Source organism: Symphalangus syndactylus, chromosome 6 (assembly GCF_028878055.3).
Source record: "Symphalangus syndactylus isolate Jambi chromosome 6, NHGRI_mSymSyn1-v2.1_pri, whole genome shotgun sequence".
Lineage (NCBI taxonomy): Eukaryota > Metazoa > Chordata > Mammalia > Primates > Hylobatidae > Symphalangus > Symphalangus syndactylus.
This window is the reverse complement of record NC_072428.2, coordinates 48,626,501-48,653,890: the sequence shown is the minus strand read 5'-3', so window position 1 is coordinate 48,653,890 and position 27,390 is coordinate 48,626,501. Positions and strand designations below refer to the sequence as shown.

The following is a 27,390-nucleotide window of genomic DNA, read 5'->3' as shown; positions in this document are numbered from 1 at the left end:
CAAGTCCCTGCTCTGACTTCTCTAGCTCTGTGACCTCGGATGTCATTCTCTCCTGAGCTTTGTCTTAGTGATCTGTAAAGCAGGGCTAATGACATCCTCCTTGCCAGGCTTATAGGCAGACTAGAGCTGGCAAGAAAAGGCCAGCCACAGAGCATAGGATTTGTTTTTGAGGACCCATAACTCCCAAGGCCTTTTAGTTCTTGGACATCCCGTCACTGAGCCTATTGGCTGTAGTGTCTGTCCCCATTGAGGCCCCTGTCACTGTACTTTGCTTGCTTGTCTAGCAAGGCCCATTGGGATGACAGGACAAGGACAGGGACACACGACTCTCCTTGTTTCCAAGGACAAAACAGGAAAGTCCCCCTGACTCCAAACAGGATCACTTTTACTCAACGTTTTTATTTATTGGCCCACCCATGAAAGGAATCTGCCTATGCCTGCCCTTATGATCTAGGCCTTTGGTGGCCTGAAAATAGAACATTTATTTCTAAGATGAACAATTTATTTTTATCTTAATAGTGTTGTTTATTCTGACCCAATACTCAGGGTTTCTTGGGACACTATAAACTTATAGTGCACCTGCGTCAGATGCGGCCCTCACCCAGTGCCTTCTAGTTCCCATGCAGCTGCCGTGAGGCAGCCTGGACCAAAACTCTATTAAACTGACCCTTCGGCTGTGTCCTTTTCAGACAATGCTGAGCCAGGACCAGCTGCTGAATGACTCTCGCCTGCCTGCCCCCGACTCTGATGACTGGAGATGACTTTCTTCGTGGCTGAGAGTGTAGAGAGGCATGTGTGGGGGCCCGGAGCCTTTACTTCTGTGGGAAGCTGGCACACAGCCCCCTCTGCAAGCCCAGTCCGGGCTGGTAGGGTGTCTTGGACAGGGTGCCGACAGGCACGAAGCAGAGCTGTGGGACAGGCGTCCAGGGGTGGCCCCAGGGTCCATGTGTGTCTTCAACCATGCTGCGCTTTTCACCACAAGCTTCATACCTTTTGTACTTTCATACGTGGACTGCAGACCGCTTTTGTGGGAGGGCAGTGAGATATCAGCACACGGACTCGATGGCTCGTGCTATTCCTGGTGACAGCCTGGAGGCTCTCACACCCAAGGGGAAGAGCTGTTAGTTCATAAAACCTGCTGGAAAAAAAGTTCCAAAAAACTGTTTTGAATGTTCCGTAGAGACTGCGTTTTGTGCAATGATCACCAGGAGCTCCCTCCGGGGCTGCTTCACAGGAGCATGCTTTTTCCATTCATGGGACTGTGGCTGGGCAAGGCGGGTGTTTAGGGTGTGAGTGGGTAAAGAACGAGGCTCCTTTCCCACAGCCCTGCCTCACTCTATCTCCTGTCATCTGCAAGGGGTATCTGTGTGACCTCCCAGCTTGGAGCAGAGGCGTCCCCAACAAGTGCACGCCCTGCCTTCTGCCTCCACCCAAGCTGACACACAGCCTCCTCCCAGGCCTTGCCCTTGGAGCAGCTCAGGCCTAATGTCTGATTAAATAGCTCCCCCAAGTGGAAGGCCCTTGGGCACCTCAAGCTCTGTGTTTCCACCGCAACTCACCAACTTCCCAAACATGTCTGTTTCCTCTCCACACTTTAGTCTTTCCTCCCTACAGGCCATCTGCTCAGGCCCTTCCCTCACTGGGGAATGCATTTTTCTCCTAGTCCCCTTCATGAGGCAAAATCCTGTCTCTCAAGGCACGGCAAAGAGACCATCTCTCAGGAAGCCTTCCCACATGATCCAGTTACAGGTCAGCTCTCCCACAGTGCCGTGTCTGCCCTTGAGCCAGAGCACAGCTCACCTTGAAGTTTCTTGTCGTCTTACCATACCTGTCCTCACCACAAACTTGGAGCACCTGCTCTGGGCTGGCTCCTGTACAGACAGTCCTCCAATTGCCAAGGAGATCCATGCTCCTAAGTTCCCCATCCACCCACTCCTTCACATGTGTGTGTTAAGAACCTTCCATGCCAGGGCTAGAGATACAAGCATGAATGCCAAGGTCCCTGCCTAAAGATGCTTACAGTCTAGTGGAGTACAGACCAGTTTCCAACAAGACTCTGCCAAAGGTTACAGATGCTCCAATATTAGTTTCTGCAGCCTAAAAGAGCATGTTGTCATTTTTAATGGGGGTTTGGGGAAGGAGTCTGAATAGGTTCCACGGAAGAGGTGACACTTGAATTTGGAAACATGAATCATATTTTCCCAGGTATGCCAGAGGGGAAGGGCATTCCAGGTAGACAGACTTGAAACAGCCCAGCACAACCCAGGAATTGCCAGAAGTTGGTAGGCTAGAGCAGGGTTTCTTGGCCTCTGTGCCGCTGTCACTTTGGGCTGCGTAATACTCTGTGATGGAGGCTCTCCTGTGGGTTTTAAGATGTTTAGCAGCATCCTTGGTCTCTACCCTCTAAATGCCAATAGACGGTAGATGCGCCCCTTCTGTAGTTGACAACCAACATGTTTTTGGACTTTGTTATCTGTTCCCTGAGCAGCAAAATCACCCTCAGTTGAGAACCACTAGGCAAGAGAATGGGGTCGGAGTTGGGGGCCCAAGGAAAGAAAAATCGGATAAAAGTCAGCAGGAGCCAAATCAAGAAAGGCCTTGGGAGCCGGGCCCTGGAGTGTGTCCTGGAGAGATGGGGTGGCCAGAGTGGGGTCTCCCTTGAAAGCAGTGAAGGATCCCCAAGGAGACACTGAACAGGTGGATGGGTGAGGTTGGCCGCCCCTCCCTCCCACCACCACAGACCCTCTGTGAGGTCATCTCTGTGCTCGGCCACCTGAGAGTAAGACACAGCTGTACTTCAGAGAGCTCTCCAGAGCCCTGTTCTCTGTCTCTCCTCCCCTGCCCCTGATGCACATGCACACTGAGTAACAAATCCAGTGACACCAAGTTCCAACATTGCCCCCATTATGCCAGTTTTTGTGAAAAGTAGAACAACTTAGAATAAAACTGACCCAGGTTTAAGGCCAGCTTTGCCACCTACTGGTTGAATGACCTGGGAACACAGTCTCCAGGCCTCAGTTTCCTCATCTATAATTTGGAGAACAAAGTCCCTACAGAATCTCTGGTTTGTTATGAGACTTCTATGAAGCAGTGCAGAAGCAGCTCTACGCACTCACAGGTAACAGCAGCACTGTGTCATCCTGGCCATGAACCACAGGTGGCCACGTGGTCACTCGTTATCGTTTGGGTTTCATGATACAAAGGATTTAAGGCAGTTTCTGGAAACTGACTTTGAAAGTTGAGAAGTTTCTGTGTGTAACCACTCCTACCATGACCCCCAGTGCCATGGAGAGATTCTTGAGAGTTGATGTGACCCCACTTGGAGTCTTTTGGGAACTGCCCCGACACTTGCCAGTTCTGACCCCCATGGGCATGCAGAAGCCAACTCACAGGCCAGGCCACGGCCTCCTGACTGCCTAGCAGGTCCCCCACAGAGCCACACTTCATGGGCTATCTGCTTTGAACTTGAGTTTATTTCACAAAACCATGGAGAAAGATACTGAAATGGAGCTCTTTCCAGCCTCCAAGCAAGGAGGCCCCAGCAGCCAGTCTCCAGCCCCTTGAGCCCTTCTTGTTAGGCCCACACCCAAAAGAGAGGAGAACCAGTGTGTGCGCGAGGGTACATGGCAAGGCACTTTTGAAAACATCCCAGTTTAACGTGAAATTGAACTTACTCTGAAACAGATGAAAAGGGACATGCAAGTTTGCTGAGCACATGGAGCTGTTAGTAGGTGAAAATCATGTCCTGGGTATAACCCAGCTTCTCCAGGTTAGGGTGAGCCGCCGTCTGGATCAAGGGTGGCGGGCCACACACCAGGATGAGCGTGGACTTCCCCGGAGGAGGAAGGTGCTCCTTGATCATGTCGGCAGTAATGAAGCCTGAGCTGTACTTCCAGCCTGAAATGAAGCAAATGCAGGAGAAAGCTGTGGGATGCCAGGTGGAGTTCCTGATCCCAGGCCACCTGCACACCCACCCTCAGCCAGGGAAGAGGTGACAAGCTGCTCTACAAAGGCTTGGAAGTCTGTACTACTGCTCCCTGGAAAAAGCCTCAGAACTAGTAAACAGCCCTCTGCAGCAGTCACCCCAGGTCCCAGGCTCACTGTGGGGACCCTGAAGCCCTGCTGCTGTCTGTCAGGTGTCAGCATTGACGAGGAAGGAGAACACAATGAGGTATACCGAGGTGTGTGAATCAATACAGCCAGCTGGAGTTGCCCGGCAGGGTGTGGCCTGTGGAACTGCTCAGAATTGCTCAGTCGGGTAGCGCCCTCTGAAGACCAGGGAGCTGAATGACAAGCAGGTACAGCTGGGTGCAGTGTGAGAGGCGTGCCTGTGGGGTGCTCTGTGCACGTTGGTTGCTGGGATGCTGTCTGGGCTGCAGCAGCTGTCTGGGGGCTCAGCATGTCCAGGCCAGGTGGATGGTGAGGGGTGCGGTGGCCGTAAGCAGAGGGGTGAGTGGTGAAGGGGTCAGTGCCCATATTAGATGTGTATGTGATGGCTGTGTGGAGTGAGTGGGTGTTCAGAGTGGACAGGGGCAGTGTCCCTTTTGATGTTCAGTGCAGTGTGTGGGGTGCTGCTGATGTATTAGACACCTGCTCTTAATTGCCCTTAAAAGCAGGCCATCCCAAATCCTCTCTCCCTCAATTTCTCACATTTCCCATCTGGAGCCAGAGCCGAAGGCTTCACCCCAACATCTGGTCCTATAAAACTAAAACAAAACAAAGAAACAGAGACCAGTCCTCAAAGTGGTCAAGGGTTGGTGCTGACCCATGGTGGGTGAGGGCACTGGATATCGTACCAATGGGAGGCCTGTCCAGGGTGTACCACAGGTCGAACTGGTCTGGGTGAGTCCTGGCAATGTCTTCAAGCTCTTTTTTGACCAAGATATCCTCCTCTGTCTAGAAAAGAAGCAACACTAGAAAAGCCCCTCCAGGGCCAACCTGTTGTTCCCTGGACTGACTACACTGGTCAGCATACTCTTGGCCAAAGCTGCCGCCACTCCAGCTGGAGCGCTCACTGCCAACTCCCACGGCAAACAAGAGTTCTGCTGCTGCTCCTGAAGATCAAACCCTTTGTCTTGTGGATGAAGTTGGTGGTAGGATGTAGGTTCCCATGGAGCTGCAGTGACCACCTCCAACTAGGACCTTAGCCAAGCACTGGCCAGGATGGCTTCACTTGGAGCTCCAGCCCTGCTTCCTACATCTACACTGAGCTCTAGCACAGCAAACCTAACTGGAACAAGCTGAGTGCAGGCCCAGGATCTTCTGGAAGAAATGTAATGGGCTCAGAAAGTCCTGTGATAGAACAGCACTGGATATGTGAAGGAGAGGAAAACAGTCTGGAGCCTCATTTCGGGGAAAGGGAACCAAAGCCAAAAATAACCTGTCACAGGTTCAGAGATACTGCACAGAAGACCTGGGTCCTAAAACTCTTCATGATTCTCATCCCAGTCATTCCACTTCTGGGATTCTGTTTTAGAAAATAATCTAAAAGTAATCAAGCGTAGGCACAATTATTCATCACCATATTATTTATAACTGAAAACAGCCTGAATGTAGAAGTTAGCAGATTATAGTGCAACTTGATAAAAACTATGATGAAAATATTTATAAAGCATCTTAAAAAGAAGAAAATGCCTGTTGTGGTAATGCTAAGTGAAAAAAATGCATATTTAAGTTATAAATATATAACATATATAGAAAAAAGATTTAAAAAATAAGTAAATATTTATATTCTGTGTTTTCTGAAGTGTCCACTGAGGACATTTGTGATTTTACACTTGGCAAAAACACAGCAATACATATTAAGGAAAAAAGGAATGCTTAGTGCTTAGGGTTGGCTGAGGAGACACAAAAGAGTTAAATACATGCAAAAAGCAGGCCTGGACTCAGCTTCTCCAGCTGCCAGCAGCCCTGTTGATCCCACTAAGCCCTCCCACAGACACAGGCACCCAAGCAGCATGAGCTCAGTCAACAGAGGAGAAATGAAAACAACAGCCCAGCTCAGCAAACATTCCATCCTACCACTGCAAGCTCATCAGGAACTGACCTGGTTGGCAAAGATGAGGGACATCCTGGTCCTGTCACTGGGGTGCTTGGTGATGTGGCGAATGAGCTGCAACATGGGTGTGATGCCTGGAACACAGTGAGCGGGCAGCCAGCTTTCTCCGTCTCTGAAGTCCACAGTCCCTGACCTGCAGCAAGCTTCATACCTTCCCCCAGCCCCAGTTATCCTTTTCTCACTTCTGTCCCCAAAACTCAAAGTGGGAAATAGTCCTTCATTTTGGTTTTCCTTTCTAATGCAACAGTAAGTCAGAAAGTCTTTCTCAGTTTCATATGGCAAGATGGAAAGAACACTCTAAGTTCCTCAGTGTCCTCATTCATCTAACAATTAATGATGGGTAAATGTGATAGTTTTAAGAGTGCCTATTACAGTGCCTGGCACATTGTATGTCTCCTTCAAAGGCTGCTCTCTTCCTTCAGGCAGTCATTTTCAAGGGATGGGGAGAGTTAGGCTTGAACTGGATCCAGGAGCTCCTGGGACAGCATGGGTGGGCCTGCCCAACTTGGCCCCCAGCCTGACCTGAGAGGTCCCCACGAGGCTCCTGGGCAGCCACCATATTGGTCAGGGGAAGCAGGGCACACAGCGTCAGTTTCAAGATCCGTCACTGGTTCATCCTTCCCACCTTCTACAGCTGGAGGTATGACTCCCAAGTCAGAATGATCTCAGGGCTCACTCTCTGGATGGAGCCCCTAGCAGCCTCTTACCTGTGCCCCCAGCAATCATTCCCAGGTGATCGGCCAGTTTGTTTTTCGGCTCACTCGTCTGGTCTGGTCTGATTCCAAGATTCCCTGGAAACACAGAGAATGCTTATGACCTCTGCAGTTCTTGCCTAAGAGACTGCAAAAGATCACTGACATTCCTTAGGACTCCCAGGAGGCAGGTCCAGCTAAGAGACTATCTGCACCATTTTAAGCTGGAGAAGCAGGCCAGGGCAGTCTCCTCAGCTAGCCCTGGTGCCCCAGTGCACAAAGTGGGAATAGAGCCTGGGCTTGCTCAGGGAATTGCCGGGCCTTTTGTTCTGAGGAAAGAGGGGCAAGCTGAAGTTAACACAGAGACTCAAAGAGCATTCTCACTCACGGAGGTGAACCGGTGAGTAAATAATGGCTGTGTGAGTAAACAAAGGAGTATGGACTCCCTCCATCCATTTTTCAGTATTAGCAGGCACCATTTATGTATCAGGCATTGTGCTGGAGATATTGATACAATGACGAGGAAACACCAAATCATTCTCCTACCTTACAAAAGCTTACAACCTCATGAAGTGGGTGTGTGAATGTATAACAAGTGTGATCATTATGCATTGTGTGTGAATGAATGAAGACTAAGGACAACCCCATGTGACTCAAATCTGAGGAGTGTATGAGAACAATGGAACCATTGCGGGAATCTTCCTCCCAGCTGGGAGCCCAGTATGAACCCCTCCAGTACCTGGCCCATGGTAAAACAAGCGTCCCTTTGGCCCTCGAAAAAAGATGGTGTCCCCGATTTTCATGTTCTCCAAATACTGAGTCATCTTCCCCCCTTCAGGATATTGGGGGTGTACATTTTTGAAGTAGATCTGAAAAGCAAGGCAGCACTGCTTTCACATTCCCAGACACAATGCCACAGCCACGCACAACTAGAAAATGCATTTACTGCTGGAAGCTTTGCAGAGAAAGTGTTCTGCTCTCTCAATTGCTGTATGCAATCCCTGAAGATGAAGCTGCCACAAGGTTAACTGTAGCTTCACTGCTGGAAAGCCCTGTCTAGGGCATATAGTCCCCTCAGAGAAAAAGCACTGCCCCTTCACCCCACCACCCTCAATAGGCTTGGAAGCATGAGGTAGCCAGATATGGTGGGCACTATTTACCTTTATAATTAGGTCCACAAAGCCTCTGTCATCATCACTGGAAACAGGCGTGTAAGCTCTGACCACCAATTCATTATCAATTTTTGCCAAGAGCTGGACATAGTTACCTGTAGAAAAGGTATCAAGCACTGAGTCAAAGCATACTTAGCTTAAATAAGGCCCAGGAATAAAGGACTGAGCCTCAGTGAAGGGAGCAAATACTGGGGCAGAATGTTAAGAGGGATGGGAAGAACAGAGCAGGGAAGGAGCCCAAATATGGGATGCCCGGATCCTAGGCCTGCCCTGCCTCCCTGTGCTACCCTAGGCAAGTCCCCTCACCTCTCTGGGTTTTGGTCTCTTCATCTGTAAAATGGGGATGATATGTCTGCCCACCTGTGATCATAGTGTAACTGCTTTTTGGAGCAGGAAAAGATCGTTAAAGTTGGAGAGTGAGTATTAAAAATTACAGAAAGGGGTCAGACATGGCAGCTCACGCCTGTAATCCCAGCCCAGAGGCGGGTGGATTGCTTGAGCTCAGGAGTTCGAGACCAGCCTGGGCAACATGGCAAAACCCCATCTCTACAAAAAAATACAAAAAATTAGCCAGGTGTGGTGGTGCACACCCATAGTCTCAGCTACTTGGGAGGCTGAGGTGGGAGCATCACCTGAGCCCAGGAGGTTGAGGCTGCAGTGAGCTGAGACTGCCACCGCATTCCAGCCTGGATGACAGAATGAGACCCTGTCTCAAAAAAAAAAAAAAAAATTACAGAAAGGAGTATTTGTCTATTCAAGAAAAATACGTGGCCTTCACAAACTCATTTCTTCCTAAACTGGATGTATCACTGAGGTCTGTGAATAAATTACAACTACTCTATCTGTATCCTGGTACTAGGCACAGAGCAGGCCTGGGCTCACAGATACTACAGGGCCCTAGGATTTGGGTACCCATGGAGCAAATGAAGCAACAATATCATGTCTTCCTGGCCTATGGTCTTGTGAGGAGTAGCAGTGAAGTTTTAAACCATGTAACTCTGCCCTTCCTGGGTAGAATTCAATAAACCAGGTGTGGCCAGAGACCTATGGATCATGACTACATCCCACTGTCAGATGATACACTGTGCAGCTACGACCTGTTGGATCCAAAATGTGAGACTCAAATTACTAAGGCAATTAGTGGCAGGGACAGGAATGCAATCAAGAGATATTAAGAGCTAGAGGCAAGAGAAAGTTTTGTAACCCTAATCCTAACCCTTGACTAACTTCCTGTATGTAGTCAGTTTCTACTCGCTCAGAAACTGAGTGGACAACATACAGGAAATTAGTCAAGAGACAAGGAAGATGGAACAGAGATATGGATAGAAACCAAGACCTAAGGTGCAGGGAGGAGGAGGAGGCAGGAGGAGAAAAAAGCTGGCAGAGTAGGCACTAGAGGGGCTGGTCCCTGAAGCTGATTCAAGGGGATGAGCCAAGTCTTTGAGGAGCCAACACTCTGGGCTCAACAGGCTCAATGACTCTGGTCATGGTCCCCCTGGGCACCAGGGATACCCAGGAATAAGTGCCTGAAACACCTAGCTTCCTTCTGAGAACCTGAAACTGGAAACCTGGAAAGGCTCTTTCATATGCAGCCACCTAGGCCTGGCCTGAGGGTGTCCCCAGGGCAAATGGGGCTCCCTGGGTGGTCCTTCAGGCCCCATCTCTAACTGGCTTCACTTCCACTGAGCTGGGACGAAACAGCGAACTCTGAGGCCTCATATTAGACTCTCCCAGAAGCCTCTAGATTACCTTGTCCCACTAACTTTGCACGGCCTAGGCCAAGGCTGAGGAGATAGTGGGTCAAGGCAGTTTATAAGCAATTCTCTATCTCAAAGTTTTTCATTCTTTTAGGCTTCCTGCCAACAGGACCGGCCTGACAGGCCGAGCAGGGAGCTGGGAGACTGCACGCACAACACTGAGCTCTCGTGCATAGAGACGGAGTGAGGGAACAGCAAGGAGGCTCAGGGGCCCAGCCAGCTGGCTAGAGTGTAATCTCACCACCTGACAGAGCTGAGGTCAAGGTTTTGTTCTGTGCACATAAGACAAATAGGCCATGGAGTAGGATCCACCAGGCATGCAAGCAGCACTAGCAGATTATACAAAGCTGCTCTGAATCCCTGATTCTAGCAGTTTTCTACTGCACTAAGACTGACTCAGCTATCTAGTGGTGTTACAGATTAGAAATGGGATAACTCAACTCTAGGACTCCTAGGGCTGGAATCCGCAACTCCTAGGGCTGGTCCCTCCTTATGTGGGTCTGAGGCACCTGCAGAGAATCTAAGTGACCTTGGGGGCAGGGCACACCTGACTCATTCCTGCCTACCTGCACATTCTGGGCCTTTCCCCTGACCATCGGTTCCTCCCATCCCTCCCAGGTGCACAATACTTTGCAGTTTCTGAATTTTCATATCCATCAGTCATTCTACTTTCACAACAACTCAAGTGAGGTAGACAGGCAGGTCTGGGAAATCCCATTTCATAGACTGAGGCTCAGAGAGATTGAAGGACTTCCCTAAAGTTCCCCAGCAAGGAGCCTTCCATGAGATTTTAGGCCTTTTGGCTCTAAGCTCAGTTCTTTTCAATGCTCACTGAGGTACCACTCTTGTGTCAGCCCAGTCGGAATAATGAAGAAAAGAAATTTTCTTTCCCACATCCATCCCCCATCTCCCTGAGCTCACAGGCTCAGGAGGAGCAAGAAGGCATCTTCCACACCTCAGGACGTGGGAAACCTGTGTTTCTGTTAGGAGAGGAGGGCCTAGCCCCCAGAGGCCCCAGTCCTGGTGATGACCCAAGCCCGGCTCACCTACGGGAAGCCCTAAGACATGGTCCGGCGAAGGCAGTCCAAAGCGGAACCTCCGGGTGTTGTGGCTGATTTTCTAATAAAACAAAACATAGGCAGGTTCTGTCAGCTTTCCAGAAGCCTTGCTGGGCAGCTGAGATGCCTGAGAAAAGAGGTCCGTTTGGCGCTATTCCAGCACACACACACAGGGCGGCAGGGAGTGAACTGGAGGCCATGAGATGACTGTCTGGATGCCCTGCCATCCCAGCCATCATCCACTTACTGCCTTCCACCCACAGGGCTGACCCATTACCTCTTTCTCAATCAAGGGCAGCGGGTACTTGGCTTCAGGGTCCTGTAAGGTGATTGGCTTTCTCCTCCTGGAGTTCATGCTCTTCAGGACCAACACGAGCACAGTGACCCCAATGACGGTGATGGTCAGGAGCAGGGACGGGTCCTGGCAGACACAATGTGAGCAGAGCACCTCAGGTCTTGCCTGCCCTGGACAGGGCAGCTCTCAGGCGCAGCACACCCTCCCCACACCAAAGGCACAGAAGCTGAGCTCTGCCTGAAGGAAATAGGCAAAGAGAACGGTAGCAACACAGAAGGCGGCTGGGACAGCCTGTGGTGGACCAGAGGGTAGGGAGGGGTCAGCTGCAGGTCACACAGGAAGGATGTTTCAGGCCCCTGGACCAGGCCACACACATGGCCTGGGGTACTCAGGTCACTAGGCCCCTCCTGGCTACAGCCAAAGGTTCATACACTGGAAGTCCCTTCCCTGAGGGGAAGGGGGAGGACGTTACCCCTAACACAATCCGGAATGAGGGGCCCAGTCCCTAAAGACAGAACTAGGGTGAGTAGCTCTAAGAGGTGCCCCGTGACTTAGGGCCTGGGAACTCCCCAACAGTCTCCTGGACAGGGCGAAGGGGGCCTGGGCACTCAACTGCCAGAGACTCGGCCAGCCTCCCCACATCTGTCCCTACCCCACAAGGCCGGCCTGCTCCTCTCCCAACGCAAGCCCGACAGGGAAAGTTGCCTCTCCTCCCGCCGGGCCACTGGAGTCTCAGCCCTCACCACGCCTTCCGGAATCCGAGCCGGCCTGCCCTGCTCCCCGCCCTTCGCGGTCCCGCCCACGACCTCTCCCCAGCCTCCCGCTCCGGCTCCCAGCCTCCGGGTCGGACGCTCCTGGCTCTAGCCAGCCTCCGGCCTCCTTCCTTCCGGCCGACCTGACGGAGATATTTCTTTAATACTCCATAAATACACCCCACCGCGGAACCCACCCGGAGTGAGACGCCCAACATGTCGTCGAACTGGGGTTGGCCGGGGGCCGGTGCGCGGCTCCCCACGCGGGCCCGCAGACTCGTGGCGTTGCCCTGCAGCTCCACCTGGCCGACGGGGAACCGGCCGAGACCCGGTCACGCCTCGGCAGCTGGCCCGCTCCCCGAGAAGGGCGGTGGTTAGGGGGCTCTCACTCGCGAGCCGCTGGCTCTGGGTCAGCCCTGCCCCCAGGGCAGCGCTCGATCCTGAGGCTGGCGGGGCGCTGAGCCGGGGCGTCCTCGTTCCTGCGCTGCCCCTCTGCATCCTGGCCCCTTCCCTGCCCACGCAGAGCTGCCACACCGAGCGCCCCTCAGCTTACTTAAACTAGGCAAGGTTGGAAGAAGGCCGTCTGGGTGACCGGGCGGAGGGGGACGCTGGTGAAGGAAGAATTCATGCAGCTGCAAAGAGCGCGTGAGTATGTTCATTCAACATGCCTCATGGGCGCCTACTCTGGGCCAGGTCCGGGGCGGGTGTTTGCGGGGTGGGGCCGAAGCAGGGGCGTCGCCAAGTTGAAGACATTTACTCAGAGCGCTCCTGCGTTCATTCAATCGCTGGTTGGAGAGAGGAAGGACAAGAGCCCCGCGCCGATCTGAGGGGAGCAGAATAGTAGGCCCAGTTAGAGGGTCTTCACGGTGCATTTCGGAACCTTGGCTGCCCCGCTCACCCTTGATTACAGGCAAAGGCAAATTCTTGCCTCAGGACCTGTGTGAAACGGAGCAGCCCAGAAGCAGATCCCCACCTGTTTGACTCTGCTAGGGCTGCTGTAACAAAGTGCCACAGACTGAGCGGCTTAAACAACAAAAATTTATTGTCTCACAGGTCTGGGGGCTGGGAGTCCAAAATCAAGGTGTGGGCAGAGTGGGTTCCTTCTGAGGGCTGTGAGGGAAGGATCTGTTCCATGCCTCTCCTAGGTTTGTAGGAGAGGGGCTAGGAGAAGGGGCATCTTCTTCCTGTGTCTCCACATTTTCATCCCTCTGTGTGTCCCTGCGTCCAAATTTCCCCTTTTATGAAGACACCAGTCATATTCAATTAGGGTCCATCCTAATGACTTTGTTTTAACTTGATTCCGTATGTAAAGGCTCCACCTTCAAATAAGGTCACATCCTTAGGTACTGGGGGTTAGGGCTTCAACATAAGAATCAGGGTGAAAACAATAACCCATAACACTTTACCAACCCTTATCCCCAAAATACACACCACCACAGGCTCAAAAATTCTTGCTGTGTGAATGAATAAACAAACTTAATTTTCTCTCTTTGATTTAATCAAATGCCTTTACTTTTGATTTACCTGCAGGTGCTTGGATATTATTGTCAGATATTTTAATTTTTGACAATGTGATAAGTGTAAAATGATGTATCAGGAATCCAATTTGCATTACCTAATAACTGCTAATAAGGTTGAACACCTTTCATATATTTATTTCCCATGGAGTTTCCTTTTCAGAAAAAAAAAAAAAAGCCTGCTCATGATTTTTGCTCATTTTTCTGTTGAGTTGTCTTTTTCTTACTGATATTTTAGGAGTTTTATATATATTTTAGATATCCCTTCTTTGCCAGTTACATGAGTTACAAATGTTTTCTCGTAATTTGTAACCTATTTTTTCTTTTTTCTTTCTTTCTTTTCTGTCCCACTTTTTTGTGGTGTAGTCTGGTGAATAGAAATTTGAATTGCAGTGTAACCAAATATACCAATCTTCAATTTTTTTGCCTTTATGGTTAGTGATTTTTGTGACTTAGGTCTATTTCTACCCAAGCCCTTAAAGATATTCTATATTTTCCCGACAAGATTTAAAGATTTTCCTTTCACATTTAAGTTTTTCAACCACTTGGAATTGATTTCTGTGTAGGATGTGAGGCAGGGATACAATTTCATTTTTCTATGTGGCTAATGTGTTTTTTTCAGTAACATTTATTGAATTGCTCACACCTGGCCACTGACCTGCAACTGACCTGCTACCCCTGTCCTATATTAGTTTTCATAGGTGTGTGAGTCTAGCTCCGGCCTCCCATTTCTCTTACATTATCTAGTTGCCCAACCTTGTCGCAATACCACACTGTTTTAGTTACAGTAGTTTATAACAAGTGTTTATGTCTTTCATTCTTATACATTCTTTGGATCTCAGGTCAGATATCACACACTTGGAGATGCCTGCTGTGATCCCCCAACTTAAGTACATGTACATATTATAATCTGTTAAGTTTAACTTAAAGCTGCCTCCTTACATATTTTAGTTTCACCCTAAAAGTTTCTTCGTACATAGTGAACTGTAACCTACTCTTGTATCAATCATGGAGTTTCAGCCCATTATAGGCAGCCAACTGTTCAGACTGTTAAAATAAGGCAAATGATGAGCTGTAACCAATCCCGCTGTTTATGTACTTCACTTATGTTTTCTGTACGTCACTTTCCTGTTTCTGTCCCTAAGTATTATGCAACCACATGGCAGCCCCAGAGTTGCTCTAAACCTATTCTGGTTCTTAGGGTTGCCTGATTCATAACTTGATTTTTGCTCAATTAAACTCTGTTAAATTTAATTTTTTCTTTTCTTTTAACCATTCTATTCATAGCTTTTTTTTTCTTTTTTCAAAGAAAAAGTCTCACTCTGTTGCCCAGGCTGGAGTACAATGGCATGATCATAGATCACTACAACCTTGAACTCCCCGGCTCAAGCTAGCCTCCAGCCTCAGCCTCTGAGTAGCAAGGACTGTTGCCATCATGCCTGGGTAATTTTTATATTTTTTTTAGAGATAAGGGTCTCACTTTGTTGCACAGGGTGGAGAGCAATGGCTATTCACAAGTATGATCATTGCACAGTACAGCCTGGAACTCCTAGTCTCAAGGGATCTTTCCTCTTTGGCCTCCCAAAGTCCTGAGATTTTAGGTGTGAGCTACCACACCCAGCCCTATTCATAGCTTTTACTTTAGTTTGTAATTGTGCATTTGAACAGTGCATTATTAAATGACTGACTTTCACACTAGTCTGCAAGTTCCTTTATGGCAGACACCTTGTTTTCCTAGGGTTTAGCACACTGACTGTCACAAAGACAACATTCAATAAATATTTAATGAACAAATGAATTCATCTCTGCCTTATAGCATTTAGCACACATGATAGACACGCCATACTTTCTTCACCTAGGAGAGGAATAATCCTTTCCATCACACTCTGTTGCCCTTCCTTGCTTAATTTGTCTCCATATGATATATTTTTTTACCTATACGACATATTTTACTTGTTAATCACCAGATGATATATTTTTTTACGTATACGACATATTTTACTTGTTACTTAGAATGTAAGTGTATTAGTCCATTCTCATGCTGCTATAAGGACACACCTGAGACTGGCTAATTTACAGAGGAAAAAGGTTTAATTGACTCACAGTTCAGCTTGGCTGGGGAGGCCTCAGGAACCGTACACAATCATGGTGAAAGGGGAAGTGAACGCATGCTTCTTCACAGGGCAGCAGGAAAGAGAAGTGCTGAGCAAAAGGGGAAAAGCCCGTTATAAAACCATCAGATCTTGTAAGAACTCACTCCCTATCACAACAGCCTGAGGGGAATTGCCCTCATGATTCATGATTCAACCACCTCCCACCGGATCCCTCCCACAATATATGGAGATAATGGGAACTACAATTCAAGTTGAGATTTCGATGAGGACACAGCCAAACCATATCAGTAAGCTTCATGAAGATAGGGGTTACTTTGTCTTTTTTAACTACTGCTATATCCCTAGAACAGTGTCTGGCAATTGGTAGATGCTCAATAAATACTTATTGCATGTATGAATGAATGAACAAACATTGTTTTCTCCCTTGGACTCTGTCAAAAGCCTTTACTTTTGGCTTTGAAATCCGGAGGCACCTCACCTTTTCCTGTGGTTTTCTTAGTAGTTTGTTTCTACCCTTCATTCTTCCCTCTCATTTTCTCTGCCTCTTCCCTCTGTGTTATTAGAGAGGCAGATAGCAAGCACATTCTCTTTATTCATTCTTGGAGCAAGATAAAAGGCATTTATCTGGGTTCCAGTAATCTTGAAAGGGCAGCGATTCGCTTCTCTTCTCCTAACTCGTAAACACTGTAAATGTGTCCCTCACATGCTCATGTGCTGCCTGGATTTTGGCTCATTTCCTACTAATCCCCTGAAATAAACCATGAGCACAAGTCTCATGTCTCTAAATCCCCAGCTTGATAATAGGGCCTGGCAAGGGTAGGCTCTCAGCAAGCGTTTGCTGAGGAAAAAACAAAACAAAACAAGATGAACCTCTGTTGTCACTGTTTGAACATCTGTGAGACGCCACCCCACAAGATTCAGCTCTTCTGTGCAGGAACGAGGCCTCTTTCATTGCTGAGTACCTATGGGGGAACCGATGTCCTGCCCAAGTCATTGGTCAATGAGTGTTTGCCATATGGAAAAATGCTCCACATCACTAATTATCAGAGGAATGCAAATAAAAACCACAATGAGATACCATCTTGCACCAATCAGAATGGCTATTATTAAAAAGTCAAAAAATAACAGATGTTGGTGAGGCTGTGGAGAAAAGAGAACGCTTATACTCTGTTGGTGGGAATGTAAATTAGCTCAGCCACTGTGGAGAGCAGTTTGGAGATTTCTCAAAGAACTGAAAACAGAACTGCAATTTGACCCAGCAATCCCATTACTGGATATATCCCCAAAGGCAAATAGATCATTCTACCAAAAAGACACATGCACTTACATGTTCCTCAAAGCACTGTTCAGAATAGCAAAGACATGGAATCAACTTAGGTGCCCATCAGTGGTGGATTGGAAAAAGAAAATGTGGTACAGATACACCATGGAATACTACATAGCCATAAAAAACCCAAATCATGTTCTTTGCAGCAATGTGGGTGCAGCTGGAGGCCATTATCCTAATTGAATTAACACAGAAACAGAAAACTTAATACCGCATGTTCTCACTTATAAGTGGGAGCTAAGCATTGAGTACACATGGACATAAAGATGGGAGCAGTAGCCACTGGGGACTACTAGAAGGGAGAGGAAGGGAGGGAGGCGTGGGCTGAGAACTGCTTACTGGCTAATATTCTCATTAGCTGGCTCGTGCCATCATTTGTACCCCAAACCTCAGCATCGTGCAGTAATATGCATGTAACAAACCTGTGCATGCACCCTCTGAATCTAAAATAAAAGGCAAACATTTTTTTAAATGAATGTTTGCTCTCAAAACAGTTTCCAGGCAGCTGTGAACTTTTCATTAAGTGTTTAATCTTGAAAATAATTTATTTCCATTTTATCCTCTATATAAATGACCATTTCTTAGGTCCTAGCTGTTAAGCCTAAATTGGGGTAGACTGAATAATGGCACCCCAGATATGCCCACAACCTATGAATGCTACCTTTTATGACAAAAGGGACTTTGTAGCTGTGCATGATATTGTGAAATATATATTTGGTCTTCCTCCCAGTTTCCTGGCATACAACAACTAAAATCCTTGGAATCTCCCAAGTGATACGGATCTTTTTGTATGATAATGAGTTGACTGATGACTGCTGGGGGCTCCTGAATAGCCTCCTGATGGGGGTGGTTGCCAAGGAAACCAACCCCATGTTTAGAGGGTGATATGGTTTGGGTCTGTATCCCCACCCAAATTTCATCTTGAATTATAATCCCCATATGTAGAGGGAAAGAGGGAGGTAGGTGATTGGATTAAGGGGGCAGTTTCCCCATGCTGTTCTCGTAATAGTGAGTTCTCACCAGGTCTGATGGTTTCATAGGTGTTTGGAAGTTCCTCCCTCATTCTCTCTCTCCTAGTGCCTTATGAAGGTGCTTGCTTCCCCTTCACCCTCTGACATGATTGTAAGTTTCCTGAGGCCTCCCCAGCCATGCAAAACTGTGAGTCAATTAAACCTCTTTCCTTTATAAATTATCCAGTCAGTCTCAGGGATGTTCTTTATAGCAGTATGAAAATAGACTAATACAGAAAGTTGGATGGAACCTTCAGCATCCCACCCTCCAACCTCCAGGGAGGGGAAAGGGACTGAAAAGATGAATCGCTCACCAATGGTCAATAATTTAATCAATTATGCCTACATAACAAAGCTTCCATAAATACCTCAAAGGGCTGAGTTCAGGGAGCTTCTGGATAGCTGAACACGTGGAGGTCCCTAGAGCACAGTGTGCCAGGAGAAGGCATGGGAGCTCCATGACCCTTCCCATATGCCTTGCCCTGTGCATCTCTTCCATCTGGCTGTTCAACTGTATCCTTTGGAATATGCTTTATTAGAAAATGATCAACATAACTAACATGATTCCCTGAGTTCTATGAGCAACTCCAGCAAATTAATCTAATCTGAGGAGGGAGTCATGGGAACCCCACTTCATAGCCAATCAGTCAGAAATTCTGGAAGCCCAGACTTGAGACTGGCATCTGGGGTGGGTGGCAGTCTTAGGGACTGAACCCTCAATGTGTGGTCCCTTAGGCTACTTCCAGTAGACAATGTCAGAAATGAATTGGAGGACAGTCAGCCTGTGTCTACTGGAGAATTGCTCATGTGGTGTGTGGGGAAAAATTTCCACAAATCTAGGTCACAGAAGTGTTGATCATTGAGAGAAAGAACACGACAAACACTTTTTTTTTCTGACTCTCAAACTGTGATTAATTTAAAGATCTTGAGACAGAGAGGCTCTCCTGAATTATCCGTGTGGGCCTGATGTGACCACAAGGGTCTTTATAAGAGAGACACAGGAGAAGAGAGTCAGAGGAGAAGGCAGTGCCATAACAGAAGCAGCGACTGATTGGCGTAATGAACTTTGAAGATGGGGGAAGGGGCCACATGCCAAGGGATACAGGCAACCACTAGAGGCTGAAAGGCAAAGAAATGGATTTTCCCCTCAGAGCCTCTGGAAAGAATCAGCCCTGTTGACGCATTGACTTTAGCCCTGTGAAACAATTTCATACTTCTTACTTCCAGAACTGTAATAGAATAGATGTATGTTGTTTTAAGCCACTAAATTTGTAGTAATTTGTTACAGCAGCAATAGGAAACTAATAAAATAAATGAATGATTGTTTTTGTCTCATAGGGCTTATTTATTTATACTTGAATTTACTCTATTAAAAAATTTCCTAAGACTTGGATCAGAAGTCCCCCAAGGGAGGAGCCCCCTGTTCTGATGTTCTCGTTGCTTTGATTGTGGGCCTCTTTTCCAATGTGCCCCCTGCTATCCAGTCACATCTTCAGCTCATTGTCTCTGCCAGAGCTTATAAGCAGCCCACCCACTCCATCTCTTCCTCTTCACCCTGGCGCTGGCCCATCCTTTGTGCATTTTGCGAAAATGTCATCCTGAACAAAGAGGCTCAGCGAACTAGTACAGTTGACTGGGCTGAGCTTCATGAGGGACCACTGATGAAGCACCCAGCCCACTCAGACACTCAATGCTGACCAATGCAGAATATCTCTTAAATCAGTTTCATTAGCTTCCCTTTTCAAGGATTTTAGACTAAAGTATGTTAAGGCTGCCTGTTCAGCATTCTCTAAGGAGCACTATAGACAGGCACAAAGCAATGGCAATATTTTGCTTTCTGGAATATCTTCAACCATTACTTATGCAACATAAATGTGCCCATGGAAAACCTTGTGCACTCGTGGTGATGTGGGGCTAACATGGGCATGATAGGCTGTATAAAGGCAAGAGTCTTGAGACACCTGGAGTGGTCAGAATTTGCTAGAAATGGTGTGGTTGGGAAGAGTCAACAGAACCGCTTGCAGAACCTTCCTGTAGAACCTTCCACACCCAGCTATGTGTACAGAACTGTGCTAATGATACTAGTCAATTACTTCACCAATATTTACAGCAGTTGCTTCAACTCTTTATAAACAGCATCTGTTGTGGCAGGGGCTGGGTTAGAGCCTCGAGAAGGAATTGCTTGTGAGTTCACAGCTTGGGCTGTGGAGACAACCAGGAGTAAGTGAGGCAGTTTCCAGTGGAGAATTCCACCTGCATGGACAAGCCTGGGGCTGGGAGCTTCAGATTTGTAATAGGAGAAAAGCTGGCTTCCAGGACAGGGAGAAGGGGAAAATGTCCAAAAAAAAAAAGAAAAATGAGGGGACGCATTCCAGATTCCTACTTAAACATGACCAGGGCTTTGGTTTTTCACAAATTTGCCCCAGCCTCTGCTTCCTTTTCGTTTATGGGGACAAAAGCAGGAGCTTTTCAGAGAAGAGTTTATGATAACAATTTCTGTTTTAAAAAGTGAAGCAAGTGAAAATACAGCAAATTGGGCTAAAGTCTTCATTCTGAGCGTTATTCTAAAACCTTCATTTTCATAGAGCTGTATAGTTTATAAAGCATTACAATGAAACATCTTTCTGAAATTGTTATAATCTTTTTACAATTTAGTTTGGAGAAAAAAAAATCTCGGAAAGATTCTCTGCCTTCTCCAAGATCACGTCGCTTGACAGTAGCAAAGCTGGGACATAAGCCCATGTTCCTAAATCCAGCCTAGTGTTCTTCCCCTACACCACAGCAACCTGTGGACCAGCAAATGCATAAATAACATTTTTGTTTTAATGCCATGCAAATTTAAGTTTCTGATTTCAAATTGAAAGAAGCTCCCCATTTTCAGCTGGTAAAGCTGAGGCCCGGAGATGTTAAGTGATGCTTTTGGAAGAAGGGCTATGACTGGGTCATTGGTATTGAGGTGTCAGCTTTGCACAGCCTGCAGTTTAAGAGCCAGTGGAAGAAAATTGAGAAAGTATAGAGATGTAGAAAACACACATTTTTCCTCTGCATTTCCTCCAGTTACTGTTCCCACCTGACTAAATGCTCCTTTTGTGTCCTAGCTCTCTTTTCCTCTCCAATGCTCAAAAACATTGCCCCAGCAGTTTTCTCTTTGCCCCTTTATGATCAGTTCCTTCTCTCCATTTGATAATTCCTATTAATAGACATATGTGCTGTAATTTCTGCCATGTTTTAAATAACAAAATACCTTCTCTTGACTTCCTTATCCCCATCTAGGTGCTAACACACTTCCACGCTGCTAGCTGCGACAAGATTCCTTAGAAGAATTGTCTACACTTGTGATCTCTTTTTTCCCATCGCATTCTCTCTAAAGTCTACTCCAAAAAAGCTTTTACTCTCACCACTCCTTTGAAACCACTATGTTGCAATCACCAATATCCTCACATTGCTAAATTTAATGTAATGGTCAATTCTCCGTCAATTCTCCTCATTTCCAACCCCTGGAAATGTTGGGAGTGCCCCAGGGCTCAAATCACAGACAGCTCCTTTGGTGATCTTGTCCTGCATCCTGGGTTTAAATATCAACAATATGCTGATAGTTTTGAAGTTTTCATATCCAGGCTGGGTCAGTCCTCTGAACTCCACATTCATATATCCAACAGCCCACTTGACATATCCTTTTAAATGAATAGGCAAATCAAACTTGGCTTGATCAAATACTAACTCCTGGTCTCTAGTGCCCCCCACCCCGACCCCGAATTCTGATACCTTGGTCTATATCATACTTCCAGTTGATCAGGCCAAAAGCCCCAGGGTCACCTTTGACGTCTCTCTTTCACACGTCACATCCAATATATCAGGGGATCTTGTTGGTTTTTTCTTGAAAATATGTCCAGAATCTGACTTACCACTTCCACTGCTAGCATTCAGATTTCAATATCTTACCTTGATTATTGCAATAGTCCCCTAACTGATCTCTCTGCTTCCTCCCTTTCCCTCTCCTGCAGTCTAATTTCAATACAATAGAAAGAGTGATCTTGTTAAAATGATTTTAGGTCCTGTTACTCCATTTGATGTCATCCCATTCTACTTAGATTAAAAGCCAATGTTTTTACCTTAGCCCATAACATCCTACACAAGCTGCCCTCCCACCTACCTTCTCTGATTTCCTCACGCTCATGACTCTCCAGACATAACTGACCTCCTGGCTGGCTTTCGTATGTATCAGCCATGCTCTTACCTCAGGTCTTTCGCACTTGCCTTTCATTCCTTGTGCCTGGAATTCTCTAACGCTTATTATCTACAAAGCCTTTGCCTTCAACTCCTTCAGGCCTTTTCTCAGATGTCTCTTTATCGGCTCTTCTCTTGACCATACTTTTTTTTACAATTGCAATACCCTGCTCACCAGCATTCACTATCCCCTATTCCTGCTTTTTCTCAGTATCATTCATTGTCATCTGGCATTATATATATATATAAAATATTAACATATATATTATATATTACTTCTTTGCTTATTATCTGCTTCCCCATCCCCACTAGACTGTTGTCTATTTTTCTCACTGCACAAGCCTTTGTCAGCAGACCTGTTCTATACCTGGATACCTGGATGAGATGTCCTTGAGGATAATGCCTGACCTTTCTTGACCATCAAAAAAGTTTGTCAGCAGAAGTTGGAAGTGGAGGTATGGATCTCATGCCATATATATTCCATTCGCTGGAAAGGAATAGCCTTTCTCACACATTCACACACCAGACTTTGTGTTTGCATAGCCTCTTGTTGAGTCAGAAACACATTTCTTGTGAGCCTCGTCCCTGTGAACATCTTGACACGGTTGAGTTTCTGGGCCAACAGAGCTGAGGACCTGGACCCTGAAAAGCACCTTGGGAAACTCTGCCTGGGAAGCCAGCTGCCTGCCCTCAAACGTGTGTGTGTGCGTGTGTGTGTGTCTATTATGGTTCTTAAATCCAGCTTCAGTAAGGCATATTAGAGCACATTTTTTTCGTTTTGTCCCTAGAATCTTAAGTGTAACTACAAATTAGCCCCAACAAATGAGGCGTATGGTCTATATATAAGATATAGTTAATTCTCTTGTGTGATAGGCAGTCTCAGTTTTAGTCTAAGCAGATTTCAGACATATCCGGTGATGTATGAACTGGTGGCATGGAATCAGCAAAAGTCTATTTGCTTAGTGCTGAGGAGCTTCCTGAGGAGGAACTTAGGTTGAGGGAACAGTAATCCAGGCACAGAGAGTCTGGGGAGACAATGAAATCTTAGCATCTTAAGGGAGAAATTCTGAGAACATCGTGGTGTCTGTCTCTTGCATTTGTCTCCCTCTCTTGAGCCTGCCAGACCTATCTTAAGGAAAGCAAGAGTGAGGTCCTTAAGTCAAAACTGAAAAAATAGTTTCATTAAAGTCTGCTTTAAACACTGGGACTCAAGAAATTCTCATGGAGGGTAACACAAAGCAGAGAGGCATTCTTTCTCACTTTACCAGGAAACATGAGAGTCTTGACACCCCCGCGTTTCTAGTGACTTGGTGGAGGAGCTGGTAGGAGAGTGGGGGCACACAGAGAAGTCAGGTGGCAGGGTCCCCCAGGAGGGCTGGAGGCTGAGCAGGGACATGCTGTTCCTGATAGACACAGAGTGGGTGGGAGAAGAACCACACCACCTATGGGAGCAGACTTGTACCCAGCTACGTGAGATACCCCATGAGGGCTACGGGACATTGGAAGGGCATTTTGCAAGAGCTGAGACCCTTCATGACACGTGGGCACAGAAATAAGTGGAACTTGGGTGTTATTAAGGCAATTCTATTTCTACCCACCTGCTGAGGCGGCCCTGGGAAACTCAGGATACCTTCCACACCTAGGAAAAGTGTTGACCTTGCATAATGAGTTTCTTAAATATTAACAAATACATCCACCAAACATATTTTTAGAAAATTTTCCTTAGGTTGTCTTCCAGACCCAACCCTTCTCTCTCCAGGCAGCTTTCTCAGATAACTCTAATTTGATGTTTCCACTTGCTCTTGAATAGCTCCCACCCAGTGTCCAGCCACAGCTCCTGCCCTTGCCCATACTCTATGTTACACTACTCCCTAATTATTGCAGGATTTTATCTTGTGTTCTCAATGAGGCTGGGAGGCCCTTGAAGGCAAGAGCACATCTCTACCTTCTCTTTTACCTATCTAGCTCAGCTAGGCATATCACAGGTGTTCGGTAATTACTTGTTGATTACTTCTTTACTTTCCAGAACTGTTTTTCAGATTATACTCAGTGTGGATGAAGAAGGAAAACCCCAGGTATCTTGCTGGATTCCAGTGTTTTTGGAGTGGAAAATAGACCCAAAGGCCAGGTTGTAATTGAAAAAAAAATTCTCTGGCTTGAACTGAATTTGAAATCTACCTGCTAACAGGATTTTTCAGATAGAGCTCAACTGTGGATCCTCTTTGTGTGGCTGAATCAGTCTTATATTCAGATTTATCATTTGTATGTTGGAGATACTTACACCGAATATGCCCACCTGAGAGGTAGCACAGCACTGTGCCGAACTCTGGTAGAAGGTTGCTGAGGTATGAAGTCCTGCTCCACCAGTTTACAAATGATCTGGCTGGGGACTATTACTGAACATTTCCAGGTCTTGGTTTCTCCATCTTTAAAATGGGTATGATGATGACGATGATTCTTACCTCTGAAGGTCATACAATGATTTTATGAGTTAATTCACATGCAACGTTTTTGGAATGAAGCCTAGCATATAATGAATTGTATATTAATGCTATTATTAATCTTACATAAGTTTTGATTTAAAAATGAATGTAGAGTACCCATAACAGTAATTATCACTTAATGTATGTTAGTTGCCATTCTCTCATGATGAACGAGCAAGTACTACGTATTTTAAATTATTAAAAACAACAGACATTTGTTGTTTAATACACATTTTTAAAATTATTAAAAACAGAGAAAAAGAAGCACTCATTCTCATTCTCACAAATGAATTTTTCTATACTGAGCCTGATCCCAATCTATAAAGTATCTGCAGGAAGAAAGGAAATCAAAATCCTGAAACTAAGAAAGGAGAGCCCTTTCCCTTACTTCATATCAGAAAGTAGAACATTTCCAAAAATTCACAGAAAGCCTTTTTTAGAACAGACAATTCAATTCTGAGAAGAAAGTTCTTAAAATTGTCTATAGTGTATCCCTGAGCATCTTGAAGATCTTAAATAAGTTGTCACAGCAGCTCCACCCAGAGGCTGTTTCATCAAACCACAAAGTGACACTCCCAGCCCCCAAGTGTCCTGTGGAGAGCAGAAAGGTGGCGGCTGGAGAGCTCACCCAGCAGGAATCGTTGCCAGCATCTGCTGCACTCCTTAGAATTCCTGGAGAGAAATACACCATACTACTGGCATGCTTCTGATGCAAAGGTGGGAATTTTAAGCTGCTGTAGCTTGTTGGACTTCTTTCTACCTTAAATGCAAGGAATCTCTGTTGTTAAGGTCATAAAAATCCCCCCGCCCCCGGCCCCCAACCCCGCAAAAAAAAGAGTATATTTTCAGGGGATATATTTCAGGGCATGTTATTCATACAGATGAAAATAAAGGTGATTCCACCATGTGGCTTAAAAGGTATGTGATATTTCTGTGCAAATTGTCAAAAAAAATATGATGTTACCCAAAACATTGTTTATAAGAAGTGATGGCTGTGGGAATAATAATAATAATAAAGCCTAAGACATAATTTTGAGAAAATTGAAGACTAAGGCGGAGAAATAAATTGTTACTGGGATTATGCTAGTGTATCGGAACTGCTTCTATGACTCTACGACTCCTGAAACCTGAGAGCTTCAGGCAACAGAGACCAGAGGCTCAGAACAACACTTGGGGACCTTTCTTTATGAAAGTAAAATCTACCTCCAGGGAGCCTCTTTCTCACCTCCCATTCTCTCTCCATCTTTAGCAATCAGACTGTGGAATTCTAACTCACTAAGGTTATCTACAACATCCCAATGGCCAAATCCAGAGGCCTCTTTTCCCATTGTTATATTACTGGATTCTGTCCAGCATTTTTCATTATTGACACCTCTTTCCCCTGTCTTTGCTTGGGCTGCTATAACAAATATACCATTGACTGGGTGATTTAAACAAGAAATTTATTTCGCAAAGTTCTGGAGACTGCCAAGTCCAAGATCAGGGTATTGGCAGATCCAGTGTATGGTGAGGGCCCCCTTCCTGGTTTGCAGATGTCTGTCTTCTTGTTTTATCCTCACATAGGGGAGAGCAGAAAGAGAGGAAGAAAGCTCTCGTGCATCTCTTCTTATAAAGGTACTAATCCCATCTATGAGAGCTCCACCCTCAGAACCTAATTATCTCCCCAAGGACCCACTCCTAATATCATCACATTGGAGATTAAGCGTCAACACACGAATTTGGTGGGAGCACAAACATTCAGTCCACAGCAAAACCTAATCTCTCTCTCCACAGCTCCCATGTCTGTCCTGGTTCTCCTCCTCCCCTTATGCCTGGCTCCTTTCAGACTTTTTCTTTTCTTTGGTCCTCCTCTCTTCCCTTTTCTGTTTTTCCTCTAAAAATAGGCTTCTTGTGGGTTGCAACTCTCACCTTTATCTGCTACCTCCCAGACCACCCCATCCCAGGCTTGATTCTTAATTCCTGGACATCTGCAGCTGGATATCCCACAGGTAAATTGACAGGCACACACTAAATTCATCTTCAACCTCTCGCACCCTCCTCAAATGTGCTACTGCTATGATATTCTCTTTTTTGGTCTTTGGAAATATTGTGCTTGGCAATGGCTTTGCTGAATGTACCCCCTGGTGGCCAAGAGAAGGAATCACTGCAGCTACACTTCACAAAAATTTTTCCACCCGGGGCTTCTTTGCATCATGAGGTCATTGTCAAGGAAGCCAGAACAAAAAGACTCCAACTACTTTCATCCCTTCTCATGAAAATGAATTTTCGTTCTCTACTCTCTCTATTATTCTGTGTCCTATGTGTCCGAAAATTTATAAAAATAGAAATAAAAAATAAAGGGTTTGACTTTTCTCCTGATAAGGTATCAAAATGGCAAACTATGAAAGTTTCGCCACCTCATCTTCTGCCTGCTCTCCTCACCACTGTATTTTCCACATGGAACAAGATGTCACTCATATATGCCAATGGATGTCATGGACAAACAAGGAACAGGGAAAGCCCAGAACTTCTCAATGCTCATTGGCACTAGAACATAGTGGTATACTTGCTATTTTTCAGAGGTGGGATATTGTGAATGAGACCACAATTTGGCACAGAAAGTAGTCATTGCCACTGAATTATTCACTGGAGATGGGAATTTATTCTGGTGACCGGAAATATTCTAGTGTTGCTTTGAGCAAAAGGGACAATGACCACATCCCATGAAGCTCCATGTGATGGCTTTTTTGATATGTCAGCTTAGCTAGGTGACAATCCACAGTTATTAAATCAGACACTAATCTAATTGTTGCTGTAAAGAAATTTTGCAACAGTAATTAAAGTTCCTAATCATTTGACTCTAGGTAAAGAAGATCATCTTGAATAATCTGGGTGAACCTGACTTGGTTAGTTTGAAGGCCCTGAAAGCAGGGCTGAGGCTTCCCCAAA

At 46.2% G+C, this 27,390-nt stretch overlaps 2 protein-coding genes across 13 annotated transcripts in view; one reads left to right on the top strand and one right to left on the bottom strand.

Moving 5' to 3' along the window:
* PPFIBP2 (PPFIA binding protein 2) overlaps positions 1-781 on the top strand; it is a 143,899-nt gene extending 143,118 nt beyond the window's left edge. For all 4 annotated transcript variants that reach the window (XM_063641101.1, XM_063641100.1, XM_063641098.1 and 1 more), the window contains one exon: positions 690-781. In XM_063641101.1, the coding sequence (XP_063497171.1) occupies positions 690-761 (72 nt within the window). In that variant the 3' untranslated portion in view covers positions 762-781. The remainder of the gene's footprint in view (positions 1-689) is intronic.
* Positions 380-12,116, bottom strand: CYB5R2 (cytochrome b5 reductase 2). Of its 9 annotated transcripts, none has more exons than XR_008658454.2 (10): positions 11,982-12,116; positions 11,015-11,158; positions 10,726-10,798; positions 7,911-8,017; positions 7,490-7,619; positions 6,766-6,849; positions 6,047-6,132; positions 4,797-4,896; positions 3,675-3,897; positions 380-1,138 (listed from the first exon to the last, which is right to left on the bottom strand). XR_008658454.2 is itself a non-coding variant. In XM_055282562.2 (9 exons), exons 1-9 carry the CDS (start codon positions 12,000-12,002, stop codon positions 3,725-3,727), a joined length of 918 nt encoding a protein of 305 aa, XP_055138537.1. In that variant the 5' UTR covers positions 12,003-12,116; the 3' UTR covers positions 3,456-3,724. The 9 variants fall into 9 exon arrangements, 4 of the variants coding, with proteins under 4 accessions (XP_055138537.1, XP_055138539.1, XP_063497217.1 ...); XR_008658455.2 differs by having other exon boundaries at positions 380-1,135; XR_010121308.1 differs by having other exon boundaries at positions 4,797-4,892.
* Between the last annotated feature and the right edge of the window lie 15,274 nt (positions 12,117-27,390).